General features: G+C 37.7%; 4 protein-coding genes across 9 annotated transcripts; 3 read left to right on the top strand and 1 right to left on the bottom strand.

Moving 5' to 3' along the window:
• The first annotated feature begins 14 nt into the window (after window positions 1–14).
• On the top strand, window positions 15–3,437 carry Mppe (Metallophosphoesterase). The gene is made up of 7 exons (XM_071720339.1): window positions 15–419; window positions 623–832; window positions 950–1,112; window positions 1,201–1,332; window positions 1,409–1,543; window positions 1,884–2,115; window positions 2,193–3,437. The coding sequence occupies exons 1-7, from the start codon at window positions 403–405 to the stop codon at window positions 2,363–2,365; spliced, it is 1,062 nt and encodes a 353-aa protein (XP_071576440.1). The 5' UTR covers window positions 15–402; the 3' UTR covers window positions 2,366–3,437.
• Window positions 3,438–3,659: 222 nt separating this feature from the next.
• Window positions 3,660–5,595, top strand: LOC139781494 (DNA polymerase beta). Its single transcript, XM_071720347.1, has 6 exons — window positions 3,660–4,094; window positions 4,209–4,408; window positions 4,480–4,640; window positions 4,700–4,994; window positions 5,065–5,260; window positions 5,343–5,595. Exons 1-6 carry the CDS (start codon window positions 4,028–4,030, stop codon window positions 5,435–5,437), a joined length of 1,014 nt encoding a protein of 337 aa, XP_071576448.1. The 5' UTR covers window positions 3,660–4,027; the 3' UTR covers window positions 5,438–5,595.
• On the bottom strand, window positions 5,592–9,376 carry LOC139781394 (heparan-alpha-glucosaminide N-acetyltransferase). 2 transcript variants are annotated; one of them, XM_071720253.1, is made up of 12 exons: window positions 9,015–9,376; window positions 8,423–8,624; window positions 8,245–8,354; window positions 8,050–8,156; window positions 7,852–7,961; window positions 7,680–7,774; window positions 7,494–7,601; window positions 7,166–7,418; window positions 6,789–7,080; window positions 6,577–6,701; window positions 6,302–6,485; window positions 5,592–6,083 (listed from the first exon to the last, which is right to left on the bottom strand). In XM_071720253.1, exons 2-12 carry the CDS (start codon window positions 8,564–8,566, stop codon window positions 5,905–5,907), a joined length of 1,707 nt encoding a protein of 568 aa, XP_071576354.1. In that variant the 5' UTR covers window positions 8,567–8,624; window positions 9,015–9,376; the 3' UTR covers window positions 5,592–5,904. The 2 variants fall into 2 exon arrangements, with proteins under 2 accessions (XP_071576354.1, XP_071576358.1); XM_071720257.1 differs by having other exon boundaries at window positions 9,028–9,376.
• A 1,191-nt stretch (window positions 9,377–10,567) lies between these two features.
• LOC139781449 (caspase-1) lies at window positions 10,568–19,400 on the top strand. Of its 5 annotated transcripts, XM_071720326.1 has the most exons (10): window positions 13,381–13,522; window positions 13,619–13,830; window positions 13,901–14,151; window positions 14,539–14,642; window positions 14,926–15,072; window positions 15,838–15,974; window positions 16,438–16,682; window positions 16,836–17,014; window positions 17,145–17,280; window positions 17,999–19,400. In XM_071720326.1, the coding sequence occupies exons 4-10, from the start codon at window positions 14,625–14,627 to the stop codon at window positions 18,244–18,246; spliced, it is 1,110 nt and encodes a 369-aa protein (XP_071576427.1). In that variant the 5' UTR covers window positions 13,381–13,522; window positions 13,619–13,830; window positions 13,901–14,151; window positions 14,539–14,624; the 3' UTR covers window positions 18,247–19,400. The 5 variants fall into 5 exon arrangements, with proteins under 5 accessions (XP_071576416.1, XP_071576432.1, XP_071576409.1 ...); XM_071720319.1 differs by having other exon boundaries at window positions 13,901–14,642; XM_071720331.1 differs by lacking the exons at window positions 13,381–13,522; window positions 13,619–13,830; window positions 13,901–14,151 and adding an exon at window positions 10,569–10,820.
• The last annotated feature ends 1,727 nt before the right edge of the window (window positions 19,401–21,127 follow it).

The raw sequence follows: 21,127 nt of genomic DNA, 5'->3' as shown, positions 1-21,127 counted from the left end.
TTTAGATTTAGTAAACAATCCTTTTTTTATTCCGATCATGATCGCGCAAACCGATCGTCGCACGTTTCGATAATTACCCTTAATAGCATAAGAACGCGGGTCCGTGTGTCCGAGGGTTTCAGGGATCAATAGCGATAAGATAGTCGAGTAGAAAGTTATGCTCGCCTCGTGTTATGCACGACCATATAACCTCTCGTAATATTATCACGTGCCAAATTGGAGCAGCCAGTTGGAGACACGGCGAGATGGAGGTAATCCTGTCCCGAACGTATTAAAAGGAAAAGAGTCACGTTGTGCCAACCGATCCGATTGCTGTTGAAACTTATGATATCGATGAACGAACTCAGGTCTGCGTCATTGAGCTTTTTTACCCAGCGTTGTATAATGCTATAAATCACAGAGATGTTACGACGAAATAGGTAATTCACGCAACGTAACGCTTCGTTTTCCAACAAGCGACGCGAGTCGACACACAAACGTCGTTCTGTCTCTCTCTTTTTTTTTGCTAATAAATAATAAAAACAGAACGACACTTGTGTCGACTCGTGTCGCTTGTTAAGAGTTACTTTTCAATGCGACATATTGTGGAAAAGTAGAATTGTAGATGATTAACAATTTACAGGTTGAAGCACCGAGTAATATCCATTAGTGTCATTATTCTCGCGACAATATTCTACAATGAATTTCTCGTATACGAAGTACAAAAGCTCAAGTGGGCCATGCGCGAATGCTCCGAGTGCGTTAAGATCCTTCTTGTCGCGGACCCGCAAATACTCGGGGAAAAATATGAGAATTACTTTGGCTCGTGGATAGCGAGATGGGACAGCGATAGGTAGGGCCAGCGAACATCTGTTAATTTTACTGTGATCAAGTGCTACACACGGATCGTTTGTATCTTGTCGAGATAAATCCTGAGTTTGATCTCTCATAGCGTTGTGCTCTTTCACAGGTACTTAGAGAAAACTTTTTCGAGGGCGATGAAGTTTTCTCAGCCACACGTCATTGCCTTCCTAGGTGATCTCATGGACGAGGGTCACGTAGCTAATGCAGAAGATTTCGAAAGGTACAAGAGGAGACTGGATTCAATATTTTCGATGCCAGATGACATAATGGTATTTACTTTGGTCGTGTAATATCTTTATTTTTTTTTCTTCCCTCTCGAAGAGAGCGCGTTTCATCGCCGATCTTGTTTCCTTTTAGAAAATTTACTTGCCGGGCGACAACGACATCGGAGGCGAGGACGATCGGGTTTCCGCCAACATCCACAAGAGATTCAATTTTGCATATACTCAGCCAGACACGTTGGTGTACAAGACCGTCACCTTCTTCAAAGTAAGCAGAAATCCTCGAGCTGTACGATCTTCGCGATATTTAAGAGATAGATACACGAATATATTATTCGTTTTAGGTAAACAGATTGACGCGCACGATTCCGGAAGCACCGAAGGATGCATTTCTTAACGATTACGCAGAAAGGAATACGACCAATGTTATTCTTAGCCATATGCCTTTGCTGTTTACGCCCGGGAGTTTCGTGCAAAATGTACGGTCAGGCCTTACGAATCCCGCAGGGAGGATTGATCCGCACAATCCTTCGGATTTTAACGAACCTACGGACTCAAGTTCAACACTGCGGACACACACAGACACACAGTGACACGCTACATACACTCAGAGACACGCATTTCCGACTTTGCATCTTAGTATTGTCTAACATTTGTGCTTTCGTAATATATAAGACTTTGACGTTGGTTATCAATGGCCGTATCGAAGCCGATTGAGGAATCGAGTGCCAGATCCTGAAAAAGAAGTGGAATTGTCATCACGGAAGAAGAAAACTTACACGCGCTTGACGACTCACTCTGCGCCGCTGTCTGTTACAGGTACTCAAAGAATTGTCGCCGCAGGTCATTTTTACCGCGCACGAACACAAAGCGATGCACATAAGTCTAGACACGGCGACGGATCAGCTGAGCGACGTTTGGATCCTGCCGCCGTACGAAACGCCTCTGTACCAATTAAGAATGGACGTAGGGGACATTCACGAAGTACAAATACCGACCTGTTCCTACAGAATGGGTACGCCGCACATGGGTTACGGGCTCGCCTACATAGGTACGAATCCTTCAATATGTCGTTATTGTCAGATCTCTTGAGATCTGTCATTACATGATGCGCACGTTGTGTTGCAGATACTCAAGAGAAGACCGTCGAATTCACGATTCTGTGGTTACCAGGCAGATTCCCGCAGCTACGTGCTTACGTGTTTATCGGTATACTGGTCATTGTACTTGCCATTTGCTGTTTCCTCTCAGGCTGCTGCGTAAAAAGCTACGCGACTTACAATCGTATACCTTCCGTATAGGATTAGCGTTCCAATCAAAAGTACTTACGCGTTTAAACGGTGAATTAACTTGGCGTTGTGAATTAGGTACAAAGATCCGTCCAGATTACGTGGTTCTCCAACCGTCTGTCTTAAAATCCCGAGGGATACAAGAGTAATAGCTGTTTACTAACTGGCCACGTTGAGACAACTGGGTTACAATGAGACTTATTTAGCTCTGAAAAATTTTAGATCTCCGAGGTAGGACGCTTTCAAGGAACCTCCTTACCTTTCTGCGAAGTTACTTACGACGAATATATTCATTTGCCTTAATCATCGTCAGACAAGACTTAATGCAATGCCAAATATTCTATCGAACAATAGCGCTGGCTTTAGGCTCTGTATACTTTGACTGATATCTGAATTATAATTTCGAGTGACTTATTGTAATTTAAGCAAGATTCATCGTAAGCTTAGATTGAACGTAAAGGAACAGATAAACGACAGTGAATTCTCGTAAGAGCGTTTAAGTTATTACGACTGAAATGTAGTCTGTATTCCTGATTTCCTTCGGTATTCTAAACCGACTGTTTTTTCAGCCTTAAAGTCAGCGCGGCGTAAAAGTATTATTATTATATATAGCGATATTTATTATATATAAATCTCGATGTTTTGTTGTGAAATCTTTGTGTATACATGTAAACGTGACATGCCAAACGTTTCACATATCACTGTTACTTAAACGATCTCTCCCACATTGGGTAGCACGAAGAGAAAATCCATATCTTGAAATCTATATCACACTGTGCAATGTCAATAAGGTAATAGAAGAGATTATACTCTCTCTCAGTTGACGAGATAAGAGATTTTATTGTATCACGTTACACAAAGTACAGAAATATATATATATATATATATATATATATATAAGGAAGAATTGTTGAGCAAGAGAGCGCGTTTTAGGCAGATGTGAGATGAGTTTATATTTCTCTGTGGACCCGTATACATACAGTATTTATCTGAAATAAAGTGTCAAGTGTTGAGACGTGAGCAGACGTGAGTCTAGTGAATCTGTTGTATATCGCCTTCATAAAATATATTATTTTTATGTTTATATCTTATATCTTATTATTTCGTTAATTAATATTAACGAAATGACAATCTTCTTGACGATTTTTCGAGGATACTCGAAGGGCTTTATTAAAATAATGTTCTGTAAAATATATGGACCCGGTGGCTGTGTTACCACACGTGGTCCATGCCCGCGTTTTGGCTGCATACCCGAATCCTGTAGGTAATGTACACGTTTTTGTGGTTCTCTTCCGGGCTATCCCCACGATTTTGTGATAATGTCAACGATTTTGTGGTTCTCTTTCGTGTTATATGTTCACGATTTTTTGGTCCTCTTCCGTTAGATTCGCGATTTTTTTGGTTTTTTTTTCCAAAGAGAATAAAAAAATCGTGGACATAGCACACGGCACATTACCTACAGTCAAAGGGGCATGACCACTCTCTCATCTTACTCTCCTCCTCTCGTCCTTCTCTTTGATGGTTTCTATTTGCAAAACAACGTGCGCTCCTTGAACGTTCCACCGGTCATTTCGTCGTAAATATATAAATAAAATAATCACTCGTGGAACGAAATTAAGAAGTGACAAGCTGTATCGATTTCCTCGAAATTTGAATCGTGTTTTCTTGTACGTAATGGGCAAGAGGAAGGCCACGGGAAACGCGAACAATCCAAATCAGGACCTGTGCGATTTTTTGTCGGGTAAGCGACGTCCTTCTTGCACATTGTAAGACGATTTTGCATGGAAAAGGGAGCATAATTCCGTTTAGATTTAGTATGCGCGATATAAGTACACAATGAGATATCCATTTGCAGAACTGGCAGATTATGAACGTAATGTCAGTAAGAACGTTTTCAAGTACAATGCGTATCGCAAGGCGGCTGGGACATTGGGCGTCCTGACGGAGAGAGTCAAGAGCGGCGAGGAGGCGAAGAAGCTACCTGGAATAGGAGTGAAAATCGCGAAGAAGATAGACGAATTTTTACAAACTGGGAAACTGCAGAAGCTGGAGGATGTACGGTCTCGCTAACAGGAATGAGAACTTGAAACGTATACAAATCGCTGTACACTGTTCTCTCTTTTCAGATTAAGAAGGATGATACTAATGTCGCCATTAGTCTGTTAGCCCGGGTGACTGGCATAGGTCCTGCCAAAGCGAAGGAATTGGTGGACGCTGGTATCAAGACTCTGGAGGATCTCAAGAAGCATCAGGACAAGCTTACGCATCATCAGAAACTGGGATTGAAGTATGAAATTGATTCGTCGACACCGGAGACACTTTGACTGATACGACGAATTCTTTTAGGTACTTCGATGACTTTGAGAAGAGAATACCTAGAGCAGAAATTGCGCAGATAGAGAAGATACTGAAGAATGCCATCAAGGAGCTTGACAGGGCTTACTTCGTGACCATCTGTGGAAGTTACAGACGCTGCAAAGAGGAAAGCGGCGATATCGACGTTCTCGTGACGCATCCTGATTATACGTCGAAAGCGAGGGATGAGAAGAAGAAGACGATATCGTTAAAAGCAATTGTTGAATGTCTTGAAAAGAAACGACTGATTACAGATACGATATCGCTTGGATCTACTAAATTTATGGTACTGAAATAAGATAATCCCCAAGAAGCGAGGAAAACATTTTTTAAAATTGTATATTGTTTTTGTATAGGGAGTGTGTCGGTTACCAGAGGATAAAAGCAAGCCTTTCAGACGATTGGACATACGTCTCACGTTTTACGATCAATATTATTGCGCCATACTCTATTTCACGGGAAGTGATCTGTTTAACAAGAATATGAGAGCACACGCATTGGAAAAGAAATACACTCTGAATGAATATGCACTGAAGCGTCTCACAGCTGAAGGTAGTGAACGAGAAACAATATGTAAATAATACGTGAAAATGTAGCAATTCGCGAAGGATTTCATAAGAAAATTTATTTTCAGGTTGTCCGGGAGAAGCGGAGAAAATTACATCTGAAGAGGATGTCTTCAAATTCTTAGATTTACCCTACAAAGAGCCAAAAGACAGAAATGTGTAAACGATGATGTATTCCTTTTTTTTTTATTTATTTATAATAATTTATTGCCGCACACAAATATTTGATATATTATTATTCATACTGTAATATATTTGTTATCGAAAAGAAAATTTACTTCTGTCAAAATTAATGTGAAAAATATAAAATAGTTCGATAAATCTTATAAAAATTTTATTTAAAAAACTTAATATACATAATAATGATTGAGGTGAAAATTGCATTGTTTATATAATTTTACAATTGTCAATGAACGATGATTACTTATTGTTAGAAGAGCAATCAAACCTTCTCTTTCTGTTTCGTCGTTTCTCTTATCACATTATTCTCGAGATATTCGACTTCCTAATCGCATACAATCTCATAAGCGCGCGCGTAAGCATTGTAAGCATAGCAATCTGTAATAATTTATCTAATCCCTTGCATACAGGATTATAACGCTTTATCACGAAACAATACCTTTGACAATTTTAAATAGATATAATAATGTCTTTTAAATACAACCAATATGCGATAACACCCCATAAAGTTGTGGTCCACAAATTCATAGCGAGAACTGACCAGTGCGTAGCATGCACAAGTTTCCAAGCCCATGGAAATAAGCCCATGGTAAGAGTATGCCCAACATAGAGAGTAATTGGATTCAAACCTAAAACAAATATAAAATAATGAATACATGAAGTTTATCTCAGTTGACGCATACTTAACGCATAAAAGGAACGAAACGATGAATATTTTGACATTGTAGGGAAAAAAGAGACAAAGGACAAAGTTTAATAATTAGAACAAAGATTAAAGTTAAAAGAAAAGTTAGGAATAAAGTTAGAACAAATTTGTAAATGTATTGTTGCAGAAAATGTTACAAACCTGCGTAGATAAATGGTGCACCGCTCCAATATTGTTTATAATCGACAAGGAAATGTAAGATTGCGTATAATAAAAATGCAAAGCAGCATACCGTCAAAATAAACGAGAGCGACATCATTTTCTTACTGACTGGTATCACTCCGGACTCTTTGTCAAAGTGACATAATGATCCAGCAATAATACCCTGAATATTAATATCAATTATTATTAATCGTACAAATTGTATATCTTCTTTCTCTTGCCTTAATGTTATATGAAAAAAGATTGGAACTTACGGTGATGGCTGAGTACCTCAGCCAGCGTATCACTCTAGCATTGCATTGGTAGTAAAACAATAAAATCCTTCCGGCAACGATACCCATGTACACAACAAATATTATAGATACCGTGTTCATTAGCCCTGTAAACGTTAATTTATAAAATAGTATTGTACAAAATTTATCGAGCTTTTATTGGAAAAAATAAAATTTGTCGTGCATATATATACCTTCAGGATCATGAGGCAAGATGGTACCGTACACGGGATTTTCTGTTTTGGAATACATATGACTGCCAAACACAAGTCTATCTATGTAACCGGCTGCGCCTCCCGTACAATTGGAGAAGTTTCCGAATTGATGATAACCACCAGGTCCCAAGTATCCCGTTGGACAATTTGGGACAGGCAGGAGAAACGTGATTAGGGTATGCGTCGCCATAATCGCTAAAATGACCAACCACTGCGCCGAATTTCTCAAGTTGTCTCGCAGGATTGAAAATTGGCCGAATAGCAACGCATCCTAAAAGATGATCAATTATCACAGATTGGTTCATCACAGATACGCGTAACACGCTGTCATAAAGAAGGGAAAATGTAATTCAAACCTGAGAATGCGTCCACATAAATATCGTCTCGATGGTGGCGCATACGAAGTACGAAACGGCCAGCAACTGAAGAACCCCCGGAAACCGGAGATCCTTCAGCGACTTCGCGTGAATCGAGTTCACCATCAATCCAAGAAGCACGAGGATAACCGCGCGTTGCAGACAACGCAAAATAATCTTCCCGCGCGAGCTCGACACACGAAGCTCCGATCGTTTCGATATAGCGATCGAGAATCCCATGATCCATGCAAACCTGAAATCGCAGCGTGAGAATATGAGCAGTAGAACGGAAACGTATGTAAAGTGCGAAGGAGTACAGATAATTTACCAAGGCAAAACCAAGTCGGCCACTGTCAAACCGTTCCATGCGCTATGATTGAAAAACACGTATCTGCCACCGCCATTATTGACAAATATCATCAATAATATAGCAATCCTGAAATTATATTTTCACCATATTTAGCATTAAGTCGATCGATGATTGTATCGTTTTACGTGTAAAGACGAGAGGTACCCTCGGAATGTATCAACCGAACGGATCCTAGTACTAGATCTGTTTGTCCTGACCATCGGGTTCGGCGGCTCCGCTTCTTGAAGCTCATCCAAATCCTGAAAGTACGCATAGTATCGTATCCAGAATGGCGCGTGTGATCGCACGATTAATATATTTGTGCAGAGACACTTACGTCGCGTATATAATCCGGAGATAATCTTCCCTTCACCACACGCACGATAACTTTGACGGTGGCAAATAAAATCGTTAACAGAACGTACACCATAAAAGCTGCAAATATCGCTGCAACAGGAACAATCATCGATTAACACACCAGCCTCGTCAAATCAAGATTTAAAAAAAAAAATTGCTATAAATTCTTTCTACTTACGAAGATAACTGTTTATCGGTTCATGAATCGTATAAATTTCTGAGCACCCTTGCTCCTGGGAAATATTCCAACCGTAACTTCCATGCTCTTTAAAATCGAACCATGTCCTGTAAGACAATCACATATTTTGGTATCTCGGCATAAGATGTAACAAGTAAGACAATCACAGAACTCGTACATTCTTGAGTTACTTACTGACACCTTTTTGACTCGTCCTTGTAAGATATGTACAAAGGATATTTCGTAGGTACAACCAACGTGGTGTTTTTTCCCGCTGGCAAGGTAGCTTGTGGTACATCTTCGCACTGCAATAGCAAAGGACATTATTTAAACGGCCAAACGCAATAAAGAATTCCGTGTGTCAAATACATACCCGATAGCAGTCTGACACCTGAGTATACAATGTGACAGATCTGTAATACTCATTTAGAATGCTGAAACACGCTTCATCTATTCCGAGCGACGCGTTAGCGTCGAGACAAGGATTGGCCTCAACGCGTTGGTTCGTAACAGGCATTTTGTTACAATCGCAGTTGCCTCATCAAAATGAAGATCCTCCTCCAGTATAAATGTCACTGAAAAATAAATATATGTATAAAACTCCGGAAAAAAAGGAAGAAAAGAGGAGAAAGACACTATTTCAACACGGACACGACAAAAAAACGCGAAGAGAAGCATAGCCTAGCAGGAGTCGACGCCAACTGTCATCGCACGATCAAGGGAGCAACGAGAGTTATCGATTAAGAGACACAAAACAATTCTATCAGCTGATTTCTCAGATTGACGTTTCGTCCGTCACGCGAGGCGAGTTTTTCTGGTCGGCTAGGAAAAGTTCGGACGAGGGAAAGTTCGCCAGAAACCTCTCCCTCCTACATTTCCTAATGTTTCCTGCACAAAGCATCGGGCTTGTGCGCAGTTTACAGACAGCCTTTAAAATGCGTTTCACCGCGACTTCCTTCGCCTACCTGCTTCACGCACATGATCGACAACACAATGGAACTGCGAAACGATGTCGGGCGGATCGGGTAGCGAGACAGGAGGCCGAGGATCTTTATTTTGGGACCGGAGTCCGCCTTCTCAGCTTTTCACGATCGACACGGTCGAGCTCGGCATTCGACAGTCTACCTTCGACGTTTACAAATTAGTCACCTCTACCGATCAGCCTCCTGCGGCGTGGGCAGGGGAGAGGCCTGGAGAGGCCGAGCAGGCCAATAGCGAGAGGGCAGGCAGCCTATTCCGGAATAAATTATTCGCACAGCGCACAACGTTTTCTTCCTTGTTGCAATTCCGCGGCGCGGGTGGGAAACGTGATGACGTGATGGATGGGAAGCGTGCAGCGTGCATCCAGCGGAACCGCGCTACAGGCAAAACGTATCGCGATAGGCCACGATCAAGCCAATCGCGTCAAAGTTTTAAAGACGCAGTCGCGGGACTCTTTTCGAAAATGCGTAAAAATGGCTTGGCCAGAATTAACGAAATTCTGATCGACGTTTGAGAAAAGTTGCGATTAAATTATACAATATTCTATATAATCTCGTATAATTATATTTCACATACAATTACTACATTTATATATGATTATATATGAACAGTTTTTCTCATTTTCTCAAACTTCATTTTTTGTAAGAAAAAAGAATGCGAAAATTAACCACTTAATTATCTTTTGATTCTTCTTCTTATTATTATTTTTTCTTGTGAATAGGAACGGAGATTATACAAGAAGAAAGGAAACATATATACATATTTTATATATAATTATTATATATGAAAATTTTTTTCCCAGAGAGTTAGACATTTCATCGTAAACGATTCTGTTCGTCGAATTAAAGGAGAATAATATAGACTTCATTTAATGATAATTGTATTTAGACAAACATTTTCCTGAAACTACTTTTTTCTTTTTACGATGTAGAGAAAAAGAGAAAAGATCAAATGTGCGAGAAGTTTAGCTAAAAAGAACAGGCCTATTGACACACTTTCTGTTCATCAATAATAATTGTCATAAAAAGTATTTTATATCTCTATTTTTTTTACTTTATTTCTCAATTATACAGTTATTATTAAATTCTATTATTTATGCTATTATTTTTTTCTGACGTCTACTAGCTTGTTTCAAAAATGAAAAAAATGAAAAAAAAACATACTAAAACTGTACGTTTTAGAAGTGCAAACGAAATTATACATCATAAAATGGCAATAAAGATGACAAAATATGTCAATACGAATGATAAGAGAGATCCATACATACGTGCGGCGTGTAAAATTATTATAAATGAAATCCCGACCCAGAGATACTTTCCCGTAATAAATTGTAGGTGACAGTCCTACTGTTTACGGTGTGGTGACCTTTCCAAGGTATTCTATTATTACGCCTCGCAACCGCGAGCATCCTGCGACGTCACGGGGTTCCTGCGGTTTTATGAATAAACACGCGTTTTTGCTGGCCGCTCGCGACGGATAGCGGACGCGATAGCGATCGAACGTGATAAGACGGGCGATAAGTCGACCACCTCGGTAGGACTTCGATAATCACACACACGGACGACGTATCTGACACTTATCAGTCGAGATTGACCCGCACAGTCGTTTTTCCTCGCGAACGCGATCCGGACGCAGCGCGGTACCCGTTCGTAAAATCGTGGAAACCTTCGACGACGCGAGGAGCAGCGCGTACTTACGCGGCGTGTGATCTCGGGGTGGTAATTTCTCTTCCATGCGACATGGAGCTGATGGAGGTGTCGGCGATCGGCGGCGATGCCGCGGCGCAACAGGTAAATCGAGCGCGTGGAGAGAAAAGCGAAATCGATCGAATCTCAACTTTCGATACGTGTCGCAAACGCGAAGGAACGAGACGTAACTGTAATGCCGAATTCGATTTAAGTGTGCGCAAAAAAAAAGTCTAATAATAAGTCTTGCATCAGCCGCTAGTGGTCTTGCAGTCAGTCCCTTTGTGTGGATAAACATAACGATCGCTTTCGTATCGAAATCTAAACTTAGAGAGGGATTATAGTATTAGAGAATACTTTGCGCCCCCTCAATTGATTTCAAACGGTTTTTTTTTTAAAGGAAAAATTGCTGTAGGATCCTTATTGACAATTTTATATATGTATGTATATATATATATATATATAATTACGTATTATATGTAGGATCCTTATCGATAATTATAATTGTGTTTTATTGTATGAACGCGATATAAGTTTAATTAGAAGATAACAGCTTTGCTAATGAAAACTCAAGTAAACAACGGGTATTCGTGTTGTGAACTGCAGGCGTATGTATAATCGAGTCGTTCGAATCTGATCTCGTTCCAATTTTGCTCGAAGTATAATAATAAATATACGTTAATATAATACACAACATTGCATCGCTAAGAACGATCGATTCTGAAATAATAGGTCAATAGTACACCCTACTATTCAAATTTCTTTTTGTGCTTTATTCTTGTAAAACTCTCCTGTTAATAAAAATTTTATAATGTTACTTTTGAATATATATTATAATATATTAATTATTTGAGATCGGCAATAAAAAAAAAGTTTTATGATTCATTAGTCTATTACAAAACGCTAAACTTGGCGCGTTTGCATTATCTCAACTAAAAATCAATATAATGGCAATGCGGTACTGCGTAAAAAAATGCTTTTTCTTGCGCGTCTATGTATTTATATAATTTCTAGCATAGGAGAACTTTCTTTCGTTTCTTCTATGAAGGCCATAAAGGCCTACTCATCCCTTTGTTCACGTTCTCTTTGTTAGCCTCTTATACGTCAAGCCTCAACAACAAAGCGACAAAATGTGCTAAATCAAATTCGTCAGTAAGCTCCCATGACGTTCTCAGGCGAAGAAAAATTCACACCGATTAAAAGAAATTCTATCATTAAAAGACAATAAAAAGCGTTGAGTCACGCCGCATAAATTTAAATATGTACAATTATCGGCAACCCTGCCAATGATGATCTGAATCATTGATAAAGAACGTCCGTTTCACTATCGCTTTGGCGAAACTTTTTTTTTCTCTAATCTGTAAAAGGATGACTAACTTAGTAGCTCAAACACACCGCGATATTTTCGTTGCAAAACACACTTGTGGGCTTTTGTTGCATCGAGAGCTTCCGTTGACTCCGATTTCATCATCGATCGCTACTTTCTTTCGAGATTGCACTTGATAGATGGATAAGGGAGATTAATTGATTGAATCTGCATTAATATTACTAGCTGTCGACGTAAAATTTGCTTCTGATAAAAGAGAGACATGCCGGTGCCTTAGTATTTCCCAGATATATTGTTATTAGAGGGAAGTCCCCTATTATGAGATACCACATCTATTTTGTGTGATTATCGGAAGTCTATGGGCAGAATTGAAAAATGTAGTAGGTTCATTTTAAAGGGAATTTATTCGACTTTAGACGGTTTTAATTGAATATTCTTATAAGTCAAATAACACGAGAAATCAATTTATGTAAAAACATTACAGTTTTATATATAAAAAAATGAAGACGATTTCTCGAAATGTCTTTAATGTTTTTCGTTTACGGAAAGAAATTGCAGTTTCAATCATTTTTTAATCTTAATAGTTTTTTATATAGCTTTAAACTTGACAAATAATTATCTTGTGCATAAGTAAAAATAATAATAATGAAAATAAAAATAATTATATATCATAATCAATGTAAGATATTTATACGTATATCTTAACGCGGAGAGATTGAATGAGCGGTGCGTGTAATTTTACAGGCTGTCCATTACGCAGTATATATGTATATACATTACACTGACCTTCAGAGCAACTCATTGTCAACTGGCAACGAACGGTTTTCCCGCTAAAATCTCACGAAGGGTGGCCCGCTAAAATCTCCTTGCTACCAATTGGCTAAATCTAAAATCGTACAAGCTATAGGTTGAACCTATTTAGCTGAACTTCTTGCACGCTTCATCTTTTCTCTTTTTCTCACCAACGCAAACGTGAAAGAGAGAGAGAGAGAGAGAGGAAAGATGGACCGTGCAAGAAGTTCTGAAGAATGACGAAGGATTTTGGGGAAAAGCTTTTCCCCCCCTCTCTCCTAGATGGAAACTACCTGCTTTAACACGTTTCATCATCTCCCGATATAAATACGACGCATTTAAGCGGTAGAACGTCCCGGAAAGAAGTCGGTACTTGTTGTTGAACGTTTAGGAGTGAATGTTACCGATTCGCATATAATTTAAGCCAAAAGTTATTAAACAGCGTTATTATAATTGTTGTGACACGTGTTTATTTTAAGTTACAAATTTATTGGCCGTTCGACTATTTTAAAGCGTGTTCGGAAGCGATCCCGGAGAAATCATGGATAAATTTGAGCAACGCATCAATCTCAAGTTTTTAGTCAATTTAAGAAAAAGCGAACACGACGCCTATCAGATGCTAAGACACGCGTATGGGGAACGTTGTATGTCCCGTTCTCAAGTGCACGCGTATTATGAGGAATTCAGGGTAAGCTTGAAAGCGTAGCGCAAAGTGGAAGAAACTAAGAAGTTACGAAAGTTACGAAAGTGAGAACAGTTTTCCCTTTTTCTTCTTTTCATCTAGAGATTTTCATATTCCGAAGGATGCAAGGGTATTACCAAATTGTCTCGAATTTGTTCTTGTCTATGGTTCTTGTTTCTGGGAAAGAGTGGAGTAATATTTTTTCTACTCTCGAAACCTTAACGGAACATCCAGATTCGAACCCGTATCTGTCGCTCGATAAACGAACTATTTTGTCATCTAAGCTATCCAGCATCCCGATAATAACAAACAAAGTAATAACAAAGTAATAGACCAACAACGGACGGTATTCTCATTCTGTGACTTTCTTTTTATTCCTTACAGATAGCTGACGTTATTTGTCGTCATTTTGATGATAAATAATGTCAATTTACTACTTGGGCAACGGAATATTTGTTCGTCGAGATAAACGTCGTATTCTGCGTCGAGACAACCTGCCAGGCTTTTTCAAGTTTTTCCGTTAAATAGTTCTTAAGTCAACAAAACGTATTAGAATATGCCTGCGATTTCTTCTTTCTTTATTCTCTAAAATAGAAACCTGAAAATGAGGATTCGAGGATTTAGACCCTTCACAGGTAAGAAAATGTAACGACAAAGGACAAGCAACCTCAGTGACGAAAAAGGAGCAGCCGCACAAATAAAAACAGAATAACGGACCAGTATATGAACCGAGAGATGAAAGTCATATTCTTCGCATATTGTTATTTTTTAATAATACAAATAACGCGACAATTTTCTAATAGAGTAAATCTAGCTCGCCATGAAACATCGAATGAACATAGGTTGGCCATCTTACCCGAGTTTACCCTATTGGTAGAATTTAGGTTTATTAACATATGAATAATGAGAGGGCTAAAATAATAATTAAAGTAGCAAATTTCTTTTAGATTTATATAAATTTCTAAATAAGCGCATTTACTCTCTATTTTTGAACGTTTTATGAATTTCTCATTCTTGTTAAGATGCTTAGGCCTGGTCTCAAGGAAGCAAAGAAATAGCGGAACGAAGTTATTCTGATTGGCTACTCTCCCACCTAGAGAGCCTCGGGATGCACCTTTATAGAAAGGTTGAAGAATTGTATCATACTTTGTGTGGAAAACTTAAAGCTACATTAATCGCTTTTCGGTCATCTTTGATAATTTACTCGCATATGTATTTGATATAATTTGCATATACTTCTTTCTCTTCATTCGTTTTTTTTCTTTCTTCTCGTTATCTGAACGCGTGCGTTCAGCTTTTACTTTTTAAATTATTTGCTGGTTCTTTATTTTAGTACATGTACTAAATAAAGGAATTTTCAACAGATAATTAGATAAATAAATAAATAACGTCAATCTTTATATTTCCAGACGGAGACGAACAATGATAAGCCAAGGAGTAGGAGTAGATCCAATTCGGTGGTGGATTCTAGCTCATGCTTTAGAAAATATTCTACAGTTTTTGAAGCTAGGAATATCCGAAACCGGAGCAAATCTGTATCTACTACGGATTACTTTGTATGTAAACTTACGTTGCGAGGCTTTTGTAATGTACTAATTGTAATCGAATAGATAAAAATTATATATATAAGGGGCGGTATTCATAGTCGAATCTTATATCTAAGATCGTCTGGTCAAAGGCAGTCTTAAGACTCCGTCCAGCCAATCAAATGACCGTATTAGCAACTTAAGACATTATACTTAAGACGGTCTTGAAATAAGATCCGACTATGAATACCGGCCAAGGATTGTCTTACAATTAGATGTAATAATGGTATTTTTATATGTATTAGGACTGATGTAGAATGTATTTGATTAAGTTCAAATAATTTCTCAGTTAAATCTTATCTTTCTCGGTTAGATAATAATTTGAATAATATTCTCGTTACACGATAACCACTTTTCCAAAAAAGTATTTTACAATCAGAATACCATATAAACTATTTGTTAAAGATATAATTTTATCCGAGTAACAAATTAGAAAAAAATTATTTAATTAAATGCCTATTTCTGACAAAGTGTAGATGGTACAAGAATTGTATTGTTATACACATTTTTACTTTTTGTCCAAATCAAGTGAAATTTTTTTCTTCTCTTCTCCTCTCGAAATAACATCAGAATTGGCAGCTTTAATTTTACAGATTTTTCGACAAAATTCGAACTAATTTTTCTCGATGAAAGACATCTCGAATTTATCTCGCGTATCTTTTTTGCAATTAATATGGTAAAATAATAAATTGCAGAACATAATTCTTTTCTGATGCAAGCCATTTATTTTCTCAGATGTCAACGGAGCAGCAAGAATGTACGGACGATTTGTGTATTGCGGGACCGTCCCAATCCAACGAGACGAAGAAATCAGACACAACCGACGCTAAAGCCAATAACGTCCCAGTTAACAAAATCAGTGACTCCGTTTGGTAAGGAAACGGATTATTAACTTACAGGAGTATTAGTTCTGAAACTAAGCGGCGCGATCCAATAATTTTAATGATATTAAATCGAGAAATAATTATTCAAACACCAAATGAAAATATTACTACGAAAATAATATTAATTTGGAGTTGAATAAAAAATCAACTCTTAATAAATGCGTTAGTCTCTCTCTAAACATATACGTAAATACTTCTTTAAAGTTATTATTAAAAAAACGTTAAATATTGATAAATAAATTGTTTAATTTCACTGATGTTGCTTACATGCTAGTTACAGTTTTACAATCGCCACTATAAATATTTGCAATTATTCGTGATTGAAGATTATGCACATGCACAATTATTTTATTCATTAACATTCAAAGGTAGATTTTTTTAGGGATTAGGATTTTATATTTGCATCGGTAGCGTTTGTATACTCTGTTTATTTCCGTGCTTTCTTATTCAGCACCTTCAAAGAACCCACTGCATACGCGTCAGTAGCGAAAGACGCAGAATCCTATAACATGAATCACAAGAATCGCGGCATGTGCATAATCTTCAATCACGAAAAATTTGACTTGAGCTACGATACGCGAGAAGGTTCGGCATTGGACGCGGAAAGATTGAAGAAAACTTTCGGGGATCTTGGATTCGATGTTGAACTTTGCCACGACTTCATGCACAGCGAGATTATAGATAAGATAGAGAAAGGTAAGAAACGATATCTATCACGTTTTGCACTGACTCATTTATATCCATCTCCCTTGAAGTCTCGACTTGTGTACCTTTCTTGCGCTCTGATGCAGAGATTTAAATTATATGTTTATTTAATTAAATTTCGATGTTCAATTGTGCGTGTTACAGTGAGTCAGCTCGACCACACGAATAATGACTGCCTCTGCGTCATTACGCTAACCCACGGGGTCCAGAACGACCTGATATGCGCGAAGGACGTCATTTACAAGTCCGACAGGCTTTGGAAGCCTTTCGCCGCTGATAAATGTATAACGCTCGCGGGCAAGCCTAAGCTGTTCTTCATCCAGGTAAAACTATACTGACATTTTCGTGAGTTCCTGTTCTATTTTGAAATTACATTCGACATATCGTGATATATTTCCGCTTGGTTTTATTCTACCCGGCTAGCTCACCCTGTGCCTCTGGCTTTTTGTTTAGGCTTGCAGAGGCGACGAATCCGATAGCGGTATTATGCTGTCCCCTCGCACTTTAGTAAAAACGGAAACTGATTCGGTAGTTTCTTATGCTATTCCGACTCACGCAGATTTTCTGATAGCTCACAGCTCGGTTCAAGGTAAGTACCTAATACCTTCTATATGACGTATAGAAATTGTACCATTTTGTAAAGGCATATTCCAAAACGCTAAGGACCAGTACGTAGCTAATTGTTTCTTCAATAAAATATTGCTTTACATGATATGTAAAAACGCATTTTTTGGAGTCGTACAATACGTAAATTCGAATAAGTACAAAAAACCGAACATTCTTAATCAAACAAACTATCTAAATATTTATCATTGTATTAATATTATTAAGTAATATTAGATAATTAAATGACACATTTTTTAAATTATGAATATCGAAACATAAAGTATAAAAATAAATATCTATAAATGTTTCTTGAAGAAAGCTTAATTCTCATATTAGCTCAAATATTATATAACTTGAGCGATTAAATTTGTTGGAACCCAACATAGTGTTATAGCTTCACTGTATTTAAGAGAATGATTTTTAATATATATTGATTATTGAGTTTCTGTTACTAAAGATGCAAAGTTTATTATCAGTTTTTATAATAATTCAATCTGTTAGAGAATCTTGGATTTGCGAGGTCCAATCATTTTTGCTAAAAAAAAAATAAACTTTTAATATAGCCAAAAAGTATTCACTGTAACGTAACGTACAGCAGACGCGGGGTATTGATAAATTCATGAATTGATACAAATGAATAATATGTAATTCAATGTAATTCTTATTTCGTAATTCTAATTTCTAATTCTTCAATTCTCAAGGCTTCTTTACCTGGAGGAATCCCTCAGAAGGCACGTGGTACATACAATGCTTGTGCGACATCTTGGCTGAACACGGAACAACGATGGATTTGATGAACATATTGACACTGACAGCGCGAAAAGTCGCCACCGAATTCTCATCCGTTAATACCGATAATTTAGCTTTGCACAATAAGAGACAAGTGCCGTCGGTGACGACGATGCTGATCAGAACCGTTTACTTTCCACCAAAATTGAGAAATGAGTGATCTCGTAAGGCAAGTTGCGACAAAATTTCTGGAAGGCTAGAAACCTGATAATAATGTAGAATTTTTTGAATTACTTATAATTACTGAATAATTAAGTAATTATAATTGTTCTGGTAAGTAACGACGGAATAAAGAAGAGCCAGATACTACGCGCTAAAAAGTTATAGAAATAAGTGAAATATCTTTTGAAAGATCGAATTAAGAAAAAGAAAATTTCTTTCCTGGCTTTGCAGACGTTAATATCTTTATTTATTCTTTTTGTATTCGATCCGAAAAATTATTCTGATAATGTCACGACGTTGTAGGAAATTAATAACTATCGTGTTTTCTAGAATAGATCTATTTACCTCTACCTATTTTACGGATTATTTCATGATATTGTTTTTATTTTACACGCTAAATGTACGATTTTTATTTTACAAAAAATTTCAATACATAAGTATCTCGTGTACTTATTACTAAAAGAAAATTTAATAACATAAAATTATTAATGTAACATTTTATATTATAGTATCTAATTTTAAGTTCTACCTTATTTCATAGTATTAGTTCTCATTTTATATATATACGAAAGCATTATTTTTATGTTTTATACAAAAAAATTGTATATATACACATATTATACATATATGAAGACACGTATTATGTATGTCGCAGCGATTTTGTGTAATACGTTTTTTTGCAAAATTCCTAGGAATCCACAAAAAACCGGAATAGTGTGGAATGAGTAAAAATTATAAATATAAATATAAATATAAATGTAAATATAATTTATAAATGTAAATATATTATACATTTATATAATTATTTTTATATTTATAAATATAAAATATGAATTAATAAAAATTTCAACTCACAATTTCACTGACAAAACCAAGGATTTTGCAAAATTACTAGTAAGATTGTGTAACTCTTATTCCACGATATCCCGGTTTTTTGTGAATTCTCTAAGAATTTAAATAATAAAAAAAATACACGAAATTCCTGCGACATATATGCATAATAACTAAAATAAATAGAATAAGTTGTGCGCATATCGTAGATCATATTCTAGATATACAAATTAGTAGATAATTAATTTGTAATTTGATAACATTTCTTACGACGACCTTGCGAAGATTTTTATGTTTCAATAAAGGCAACAGTTAAATCGATTTTTATCGCAATTTATCAATGCTTATTTATTTATAAACGATGTAATCTTCATACAACATCGCTTGCTTGTTGTAACGTGACGTTTTTTGATCATGCGTCACAAAGATTGTAAGACCCGCCTGCAAGATTCCAGTTCGGGAGAGAGCATTTCCACGATTGCGTTGCTGATCTCTTTGAGCGATCATTCTTTTTCTCTTTATTAACATATTTAACAGTTATCGAGGGATACCGTACGCTAAAGACCTATGACGTATTATTGATGGAATATGTAAAAATCCTGTAGAAGAGATTCCCAAGAGAATCGTCGAATTTTGAAGGAGGCAGGAGCAAATATCGTATTAACTCTCTTTCGCTTTCACTCACATTCGATTCATTGACACTGTCTCACTAATTATCTTGCAGCATTCTAGATGAGGTCTTACATCGAGGTACAAAGAGCGAACAATATTGTAATCAATGAAGAGGAAGAAGAAAGCGTTAGAGATAATGCAGCGACAATAAGATTGTCGCCGGCAGAGAGTTCAAGTGGAAAAAGCGCAATAACTGTGAAGAATGTTGCGAGGATTGCGAGTTTGAAAGAGCACCTCGAGTTCATCCTTTCCGAAACCTTTCTATTTTCAACCTTGTTCAATTTGTCACTTCTCATTCTTCCTTGAAATTGTTCGCGTTTGCATTGATCCATCGCACTGATTCATCCGACTCTCCCCGTCGCCGTTTTCTTCCTTTTCCCGTGTCTTTCCCCTTCCTCCGTCCGACCAAATACCCATCCCGTTGGGCCGCTCGACGCCCTCCAACATTTAATTAAACGCCGGCCGCCTACGGTCGAAAACGATACAGCTTGTTCAACGCACGAAAACGACATTGTTCCCCATCCGTCGATCACACGCCACCGCAACATCGTTAACGCGCTCTACGTCGTTGACGCAAACCGCTACCGTTGTGCCCGCGTAATTTATTCCCGCCTCTTGTAAAAACTCGGTAAATAAAACAAAATTGAACATAGTTTTACGAATTCGTAATTTGTAAATTTTTAATCCTCGAAAAGTTTGATTCTCAGAGAGATTAATTTAATTGTCCACAAATTATACCGGGTAGAACCGTGACATCTCGCACGTTTATACAACTTCGGAATGATTTCCGTCGATTTTTTTTTTCATCTACCTGTTCTTTTGCAATTTAAGTTTCAGCTAAAGTCGCAAAAGTTCTAGCTACATATTATTGATGGAAGCACGTAGAAGTTGATATCGACGTTGACGCAGGCAGCGACAAACGCATCGGTCGCACCCTCTGCAGCAGTGACAGCCCCTCCGTCAAGCTGTGACCCGAGGAGCAGGGTCACGGTGCGTCTTCAAGGTGGCCTGGTAATCGCATCAATTAGCTGTGCGAGAAGGCATTTGAGCACGATCGAGCATTTTATCGTGGAGCTTCGCGTGAAACGCGCGTTAATTCTACCGTGCAGAGCGATTGAGAATTAGCGCGTCTGGCAGAAGCAGAAGCGTCTGATTTTACCGTGACTTTCAACACTTCCTTCAACGTCGGCGAGACGCGTAATTACACGTTACCGTTCTGAAAGACGAGAGACATCGAAAAATGTCGCAAGGTTGTGATAAAAACCTTGGAAAGGCTGGCACGCAATCCGGAAGCTGTAAATGATTACATAGGGAGAAGATAATAATTTATAGCGTTGTATTAACATTTTGATAATCGCAATCATAGATGCCGGAGA

This window comes from Temnothorax nylanderi, unplaced genomic scaffold (genome assembly GCF_030848795.1).
Source record: "Temnothorax nylanderi isolate EJ_2023f unplaced genomic scaffold, tnyl_v1.0 TNYL_tig0007_pilon, whole genome shotgun sequence".
Lineage (NCBI taxonomy): Eukaryota > Metazoa > Arthropoda > Insecta > Hymenoptera > Formicidae > Temnothorax > Temnothorax nylanderi.
The sequence above is the reverse complement of the archived record's forward strand: the minus strand, read 5'-3'. Positions and strand labels throughout refer to the sequence as shown.

Coding starts and splice junctions, on each gene's coding strand:
- Mppe (XM_071720339.1), top strand. Junction 833..949: donor GCGAGATGGGACAGCGATAG/GTAGGGCCAGCG, acceptor GCTCTTTCACAG/GTACTTAGAGAAAACTTTTT. Junction 1,113..1,200: donor CGATGCCAGATGACATAATG/GTATTTACTTTG, acceptor GTTTCCTTTTAG/AAAATTTACTTGCCGGGCGA.
- LOC139781494 (XM_071720347.1), top strand. CDS start 4,028: ATGGGCAAGAGGAAGGCCACGGGAAACGCGAACAATCCAAATCAGGAC. Junction 4,641..4,699: donor CATCAGAAACTGGGATTGAA/GTATGAAATTGA, acceptor GAATTCTTTTAG/GTACTTCGATGACTTTGAGA. Junction 5,261..5,342: donor GAAGCGTCTCACAGCTGAAG/GTAGTGAACGAG, acceptor ATTTATTTTCAG/GTTGTCCGGGAGAAGCGGAG.
- LOC139781394 (XM_071720253.1), bottom strand. CDS start 8,566: ATGCCTGTTACGAACCAACGCGTTGAGGCCAATCCTTGTCTCGACGCT. Junction 8,355..8,422: donor AGGTGTCAGACTGCTATCGG/GTATGTATTTGA, acceptor TTGCTATTGCAG/TGCGAAGATGTACCACAAGC. Junction 7,081..7,165: donor TTATGTGGACGCATTCTCAG/GTTTGAATTACA, acceptor ATCATCTTTTAG/GATGCGTTGCTATTCGGCCA.
- LOC139781449 (XM_071720308.1), top strand. CDS start 13,376: ATGGATAAATTTGAGCAACGCATCAATCTCAAGTTTTTAGTCAATTTA. Junction 15,073..15,837: donor TATCTACTACGGATTACTTT/GTATGTAAACTT, acceptor TTATTTTCTCAG/ATGTCAACGGAGCAGCAAGA. Junction 17,015..17,144: donor CTAAGCTGTTCTTCATCCAG/GTAAAACTATAC, acceptor CTTTTTGTTTAG/GCTTGCAGAGGCGACGAATC.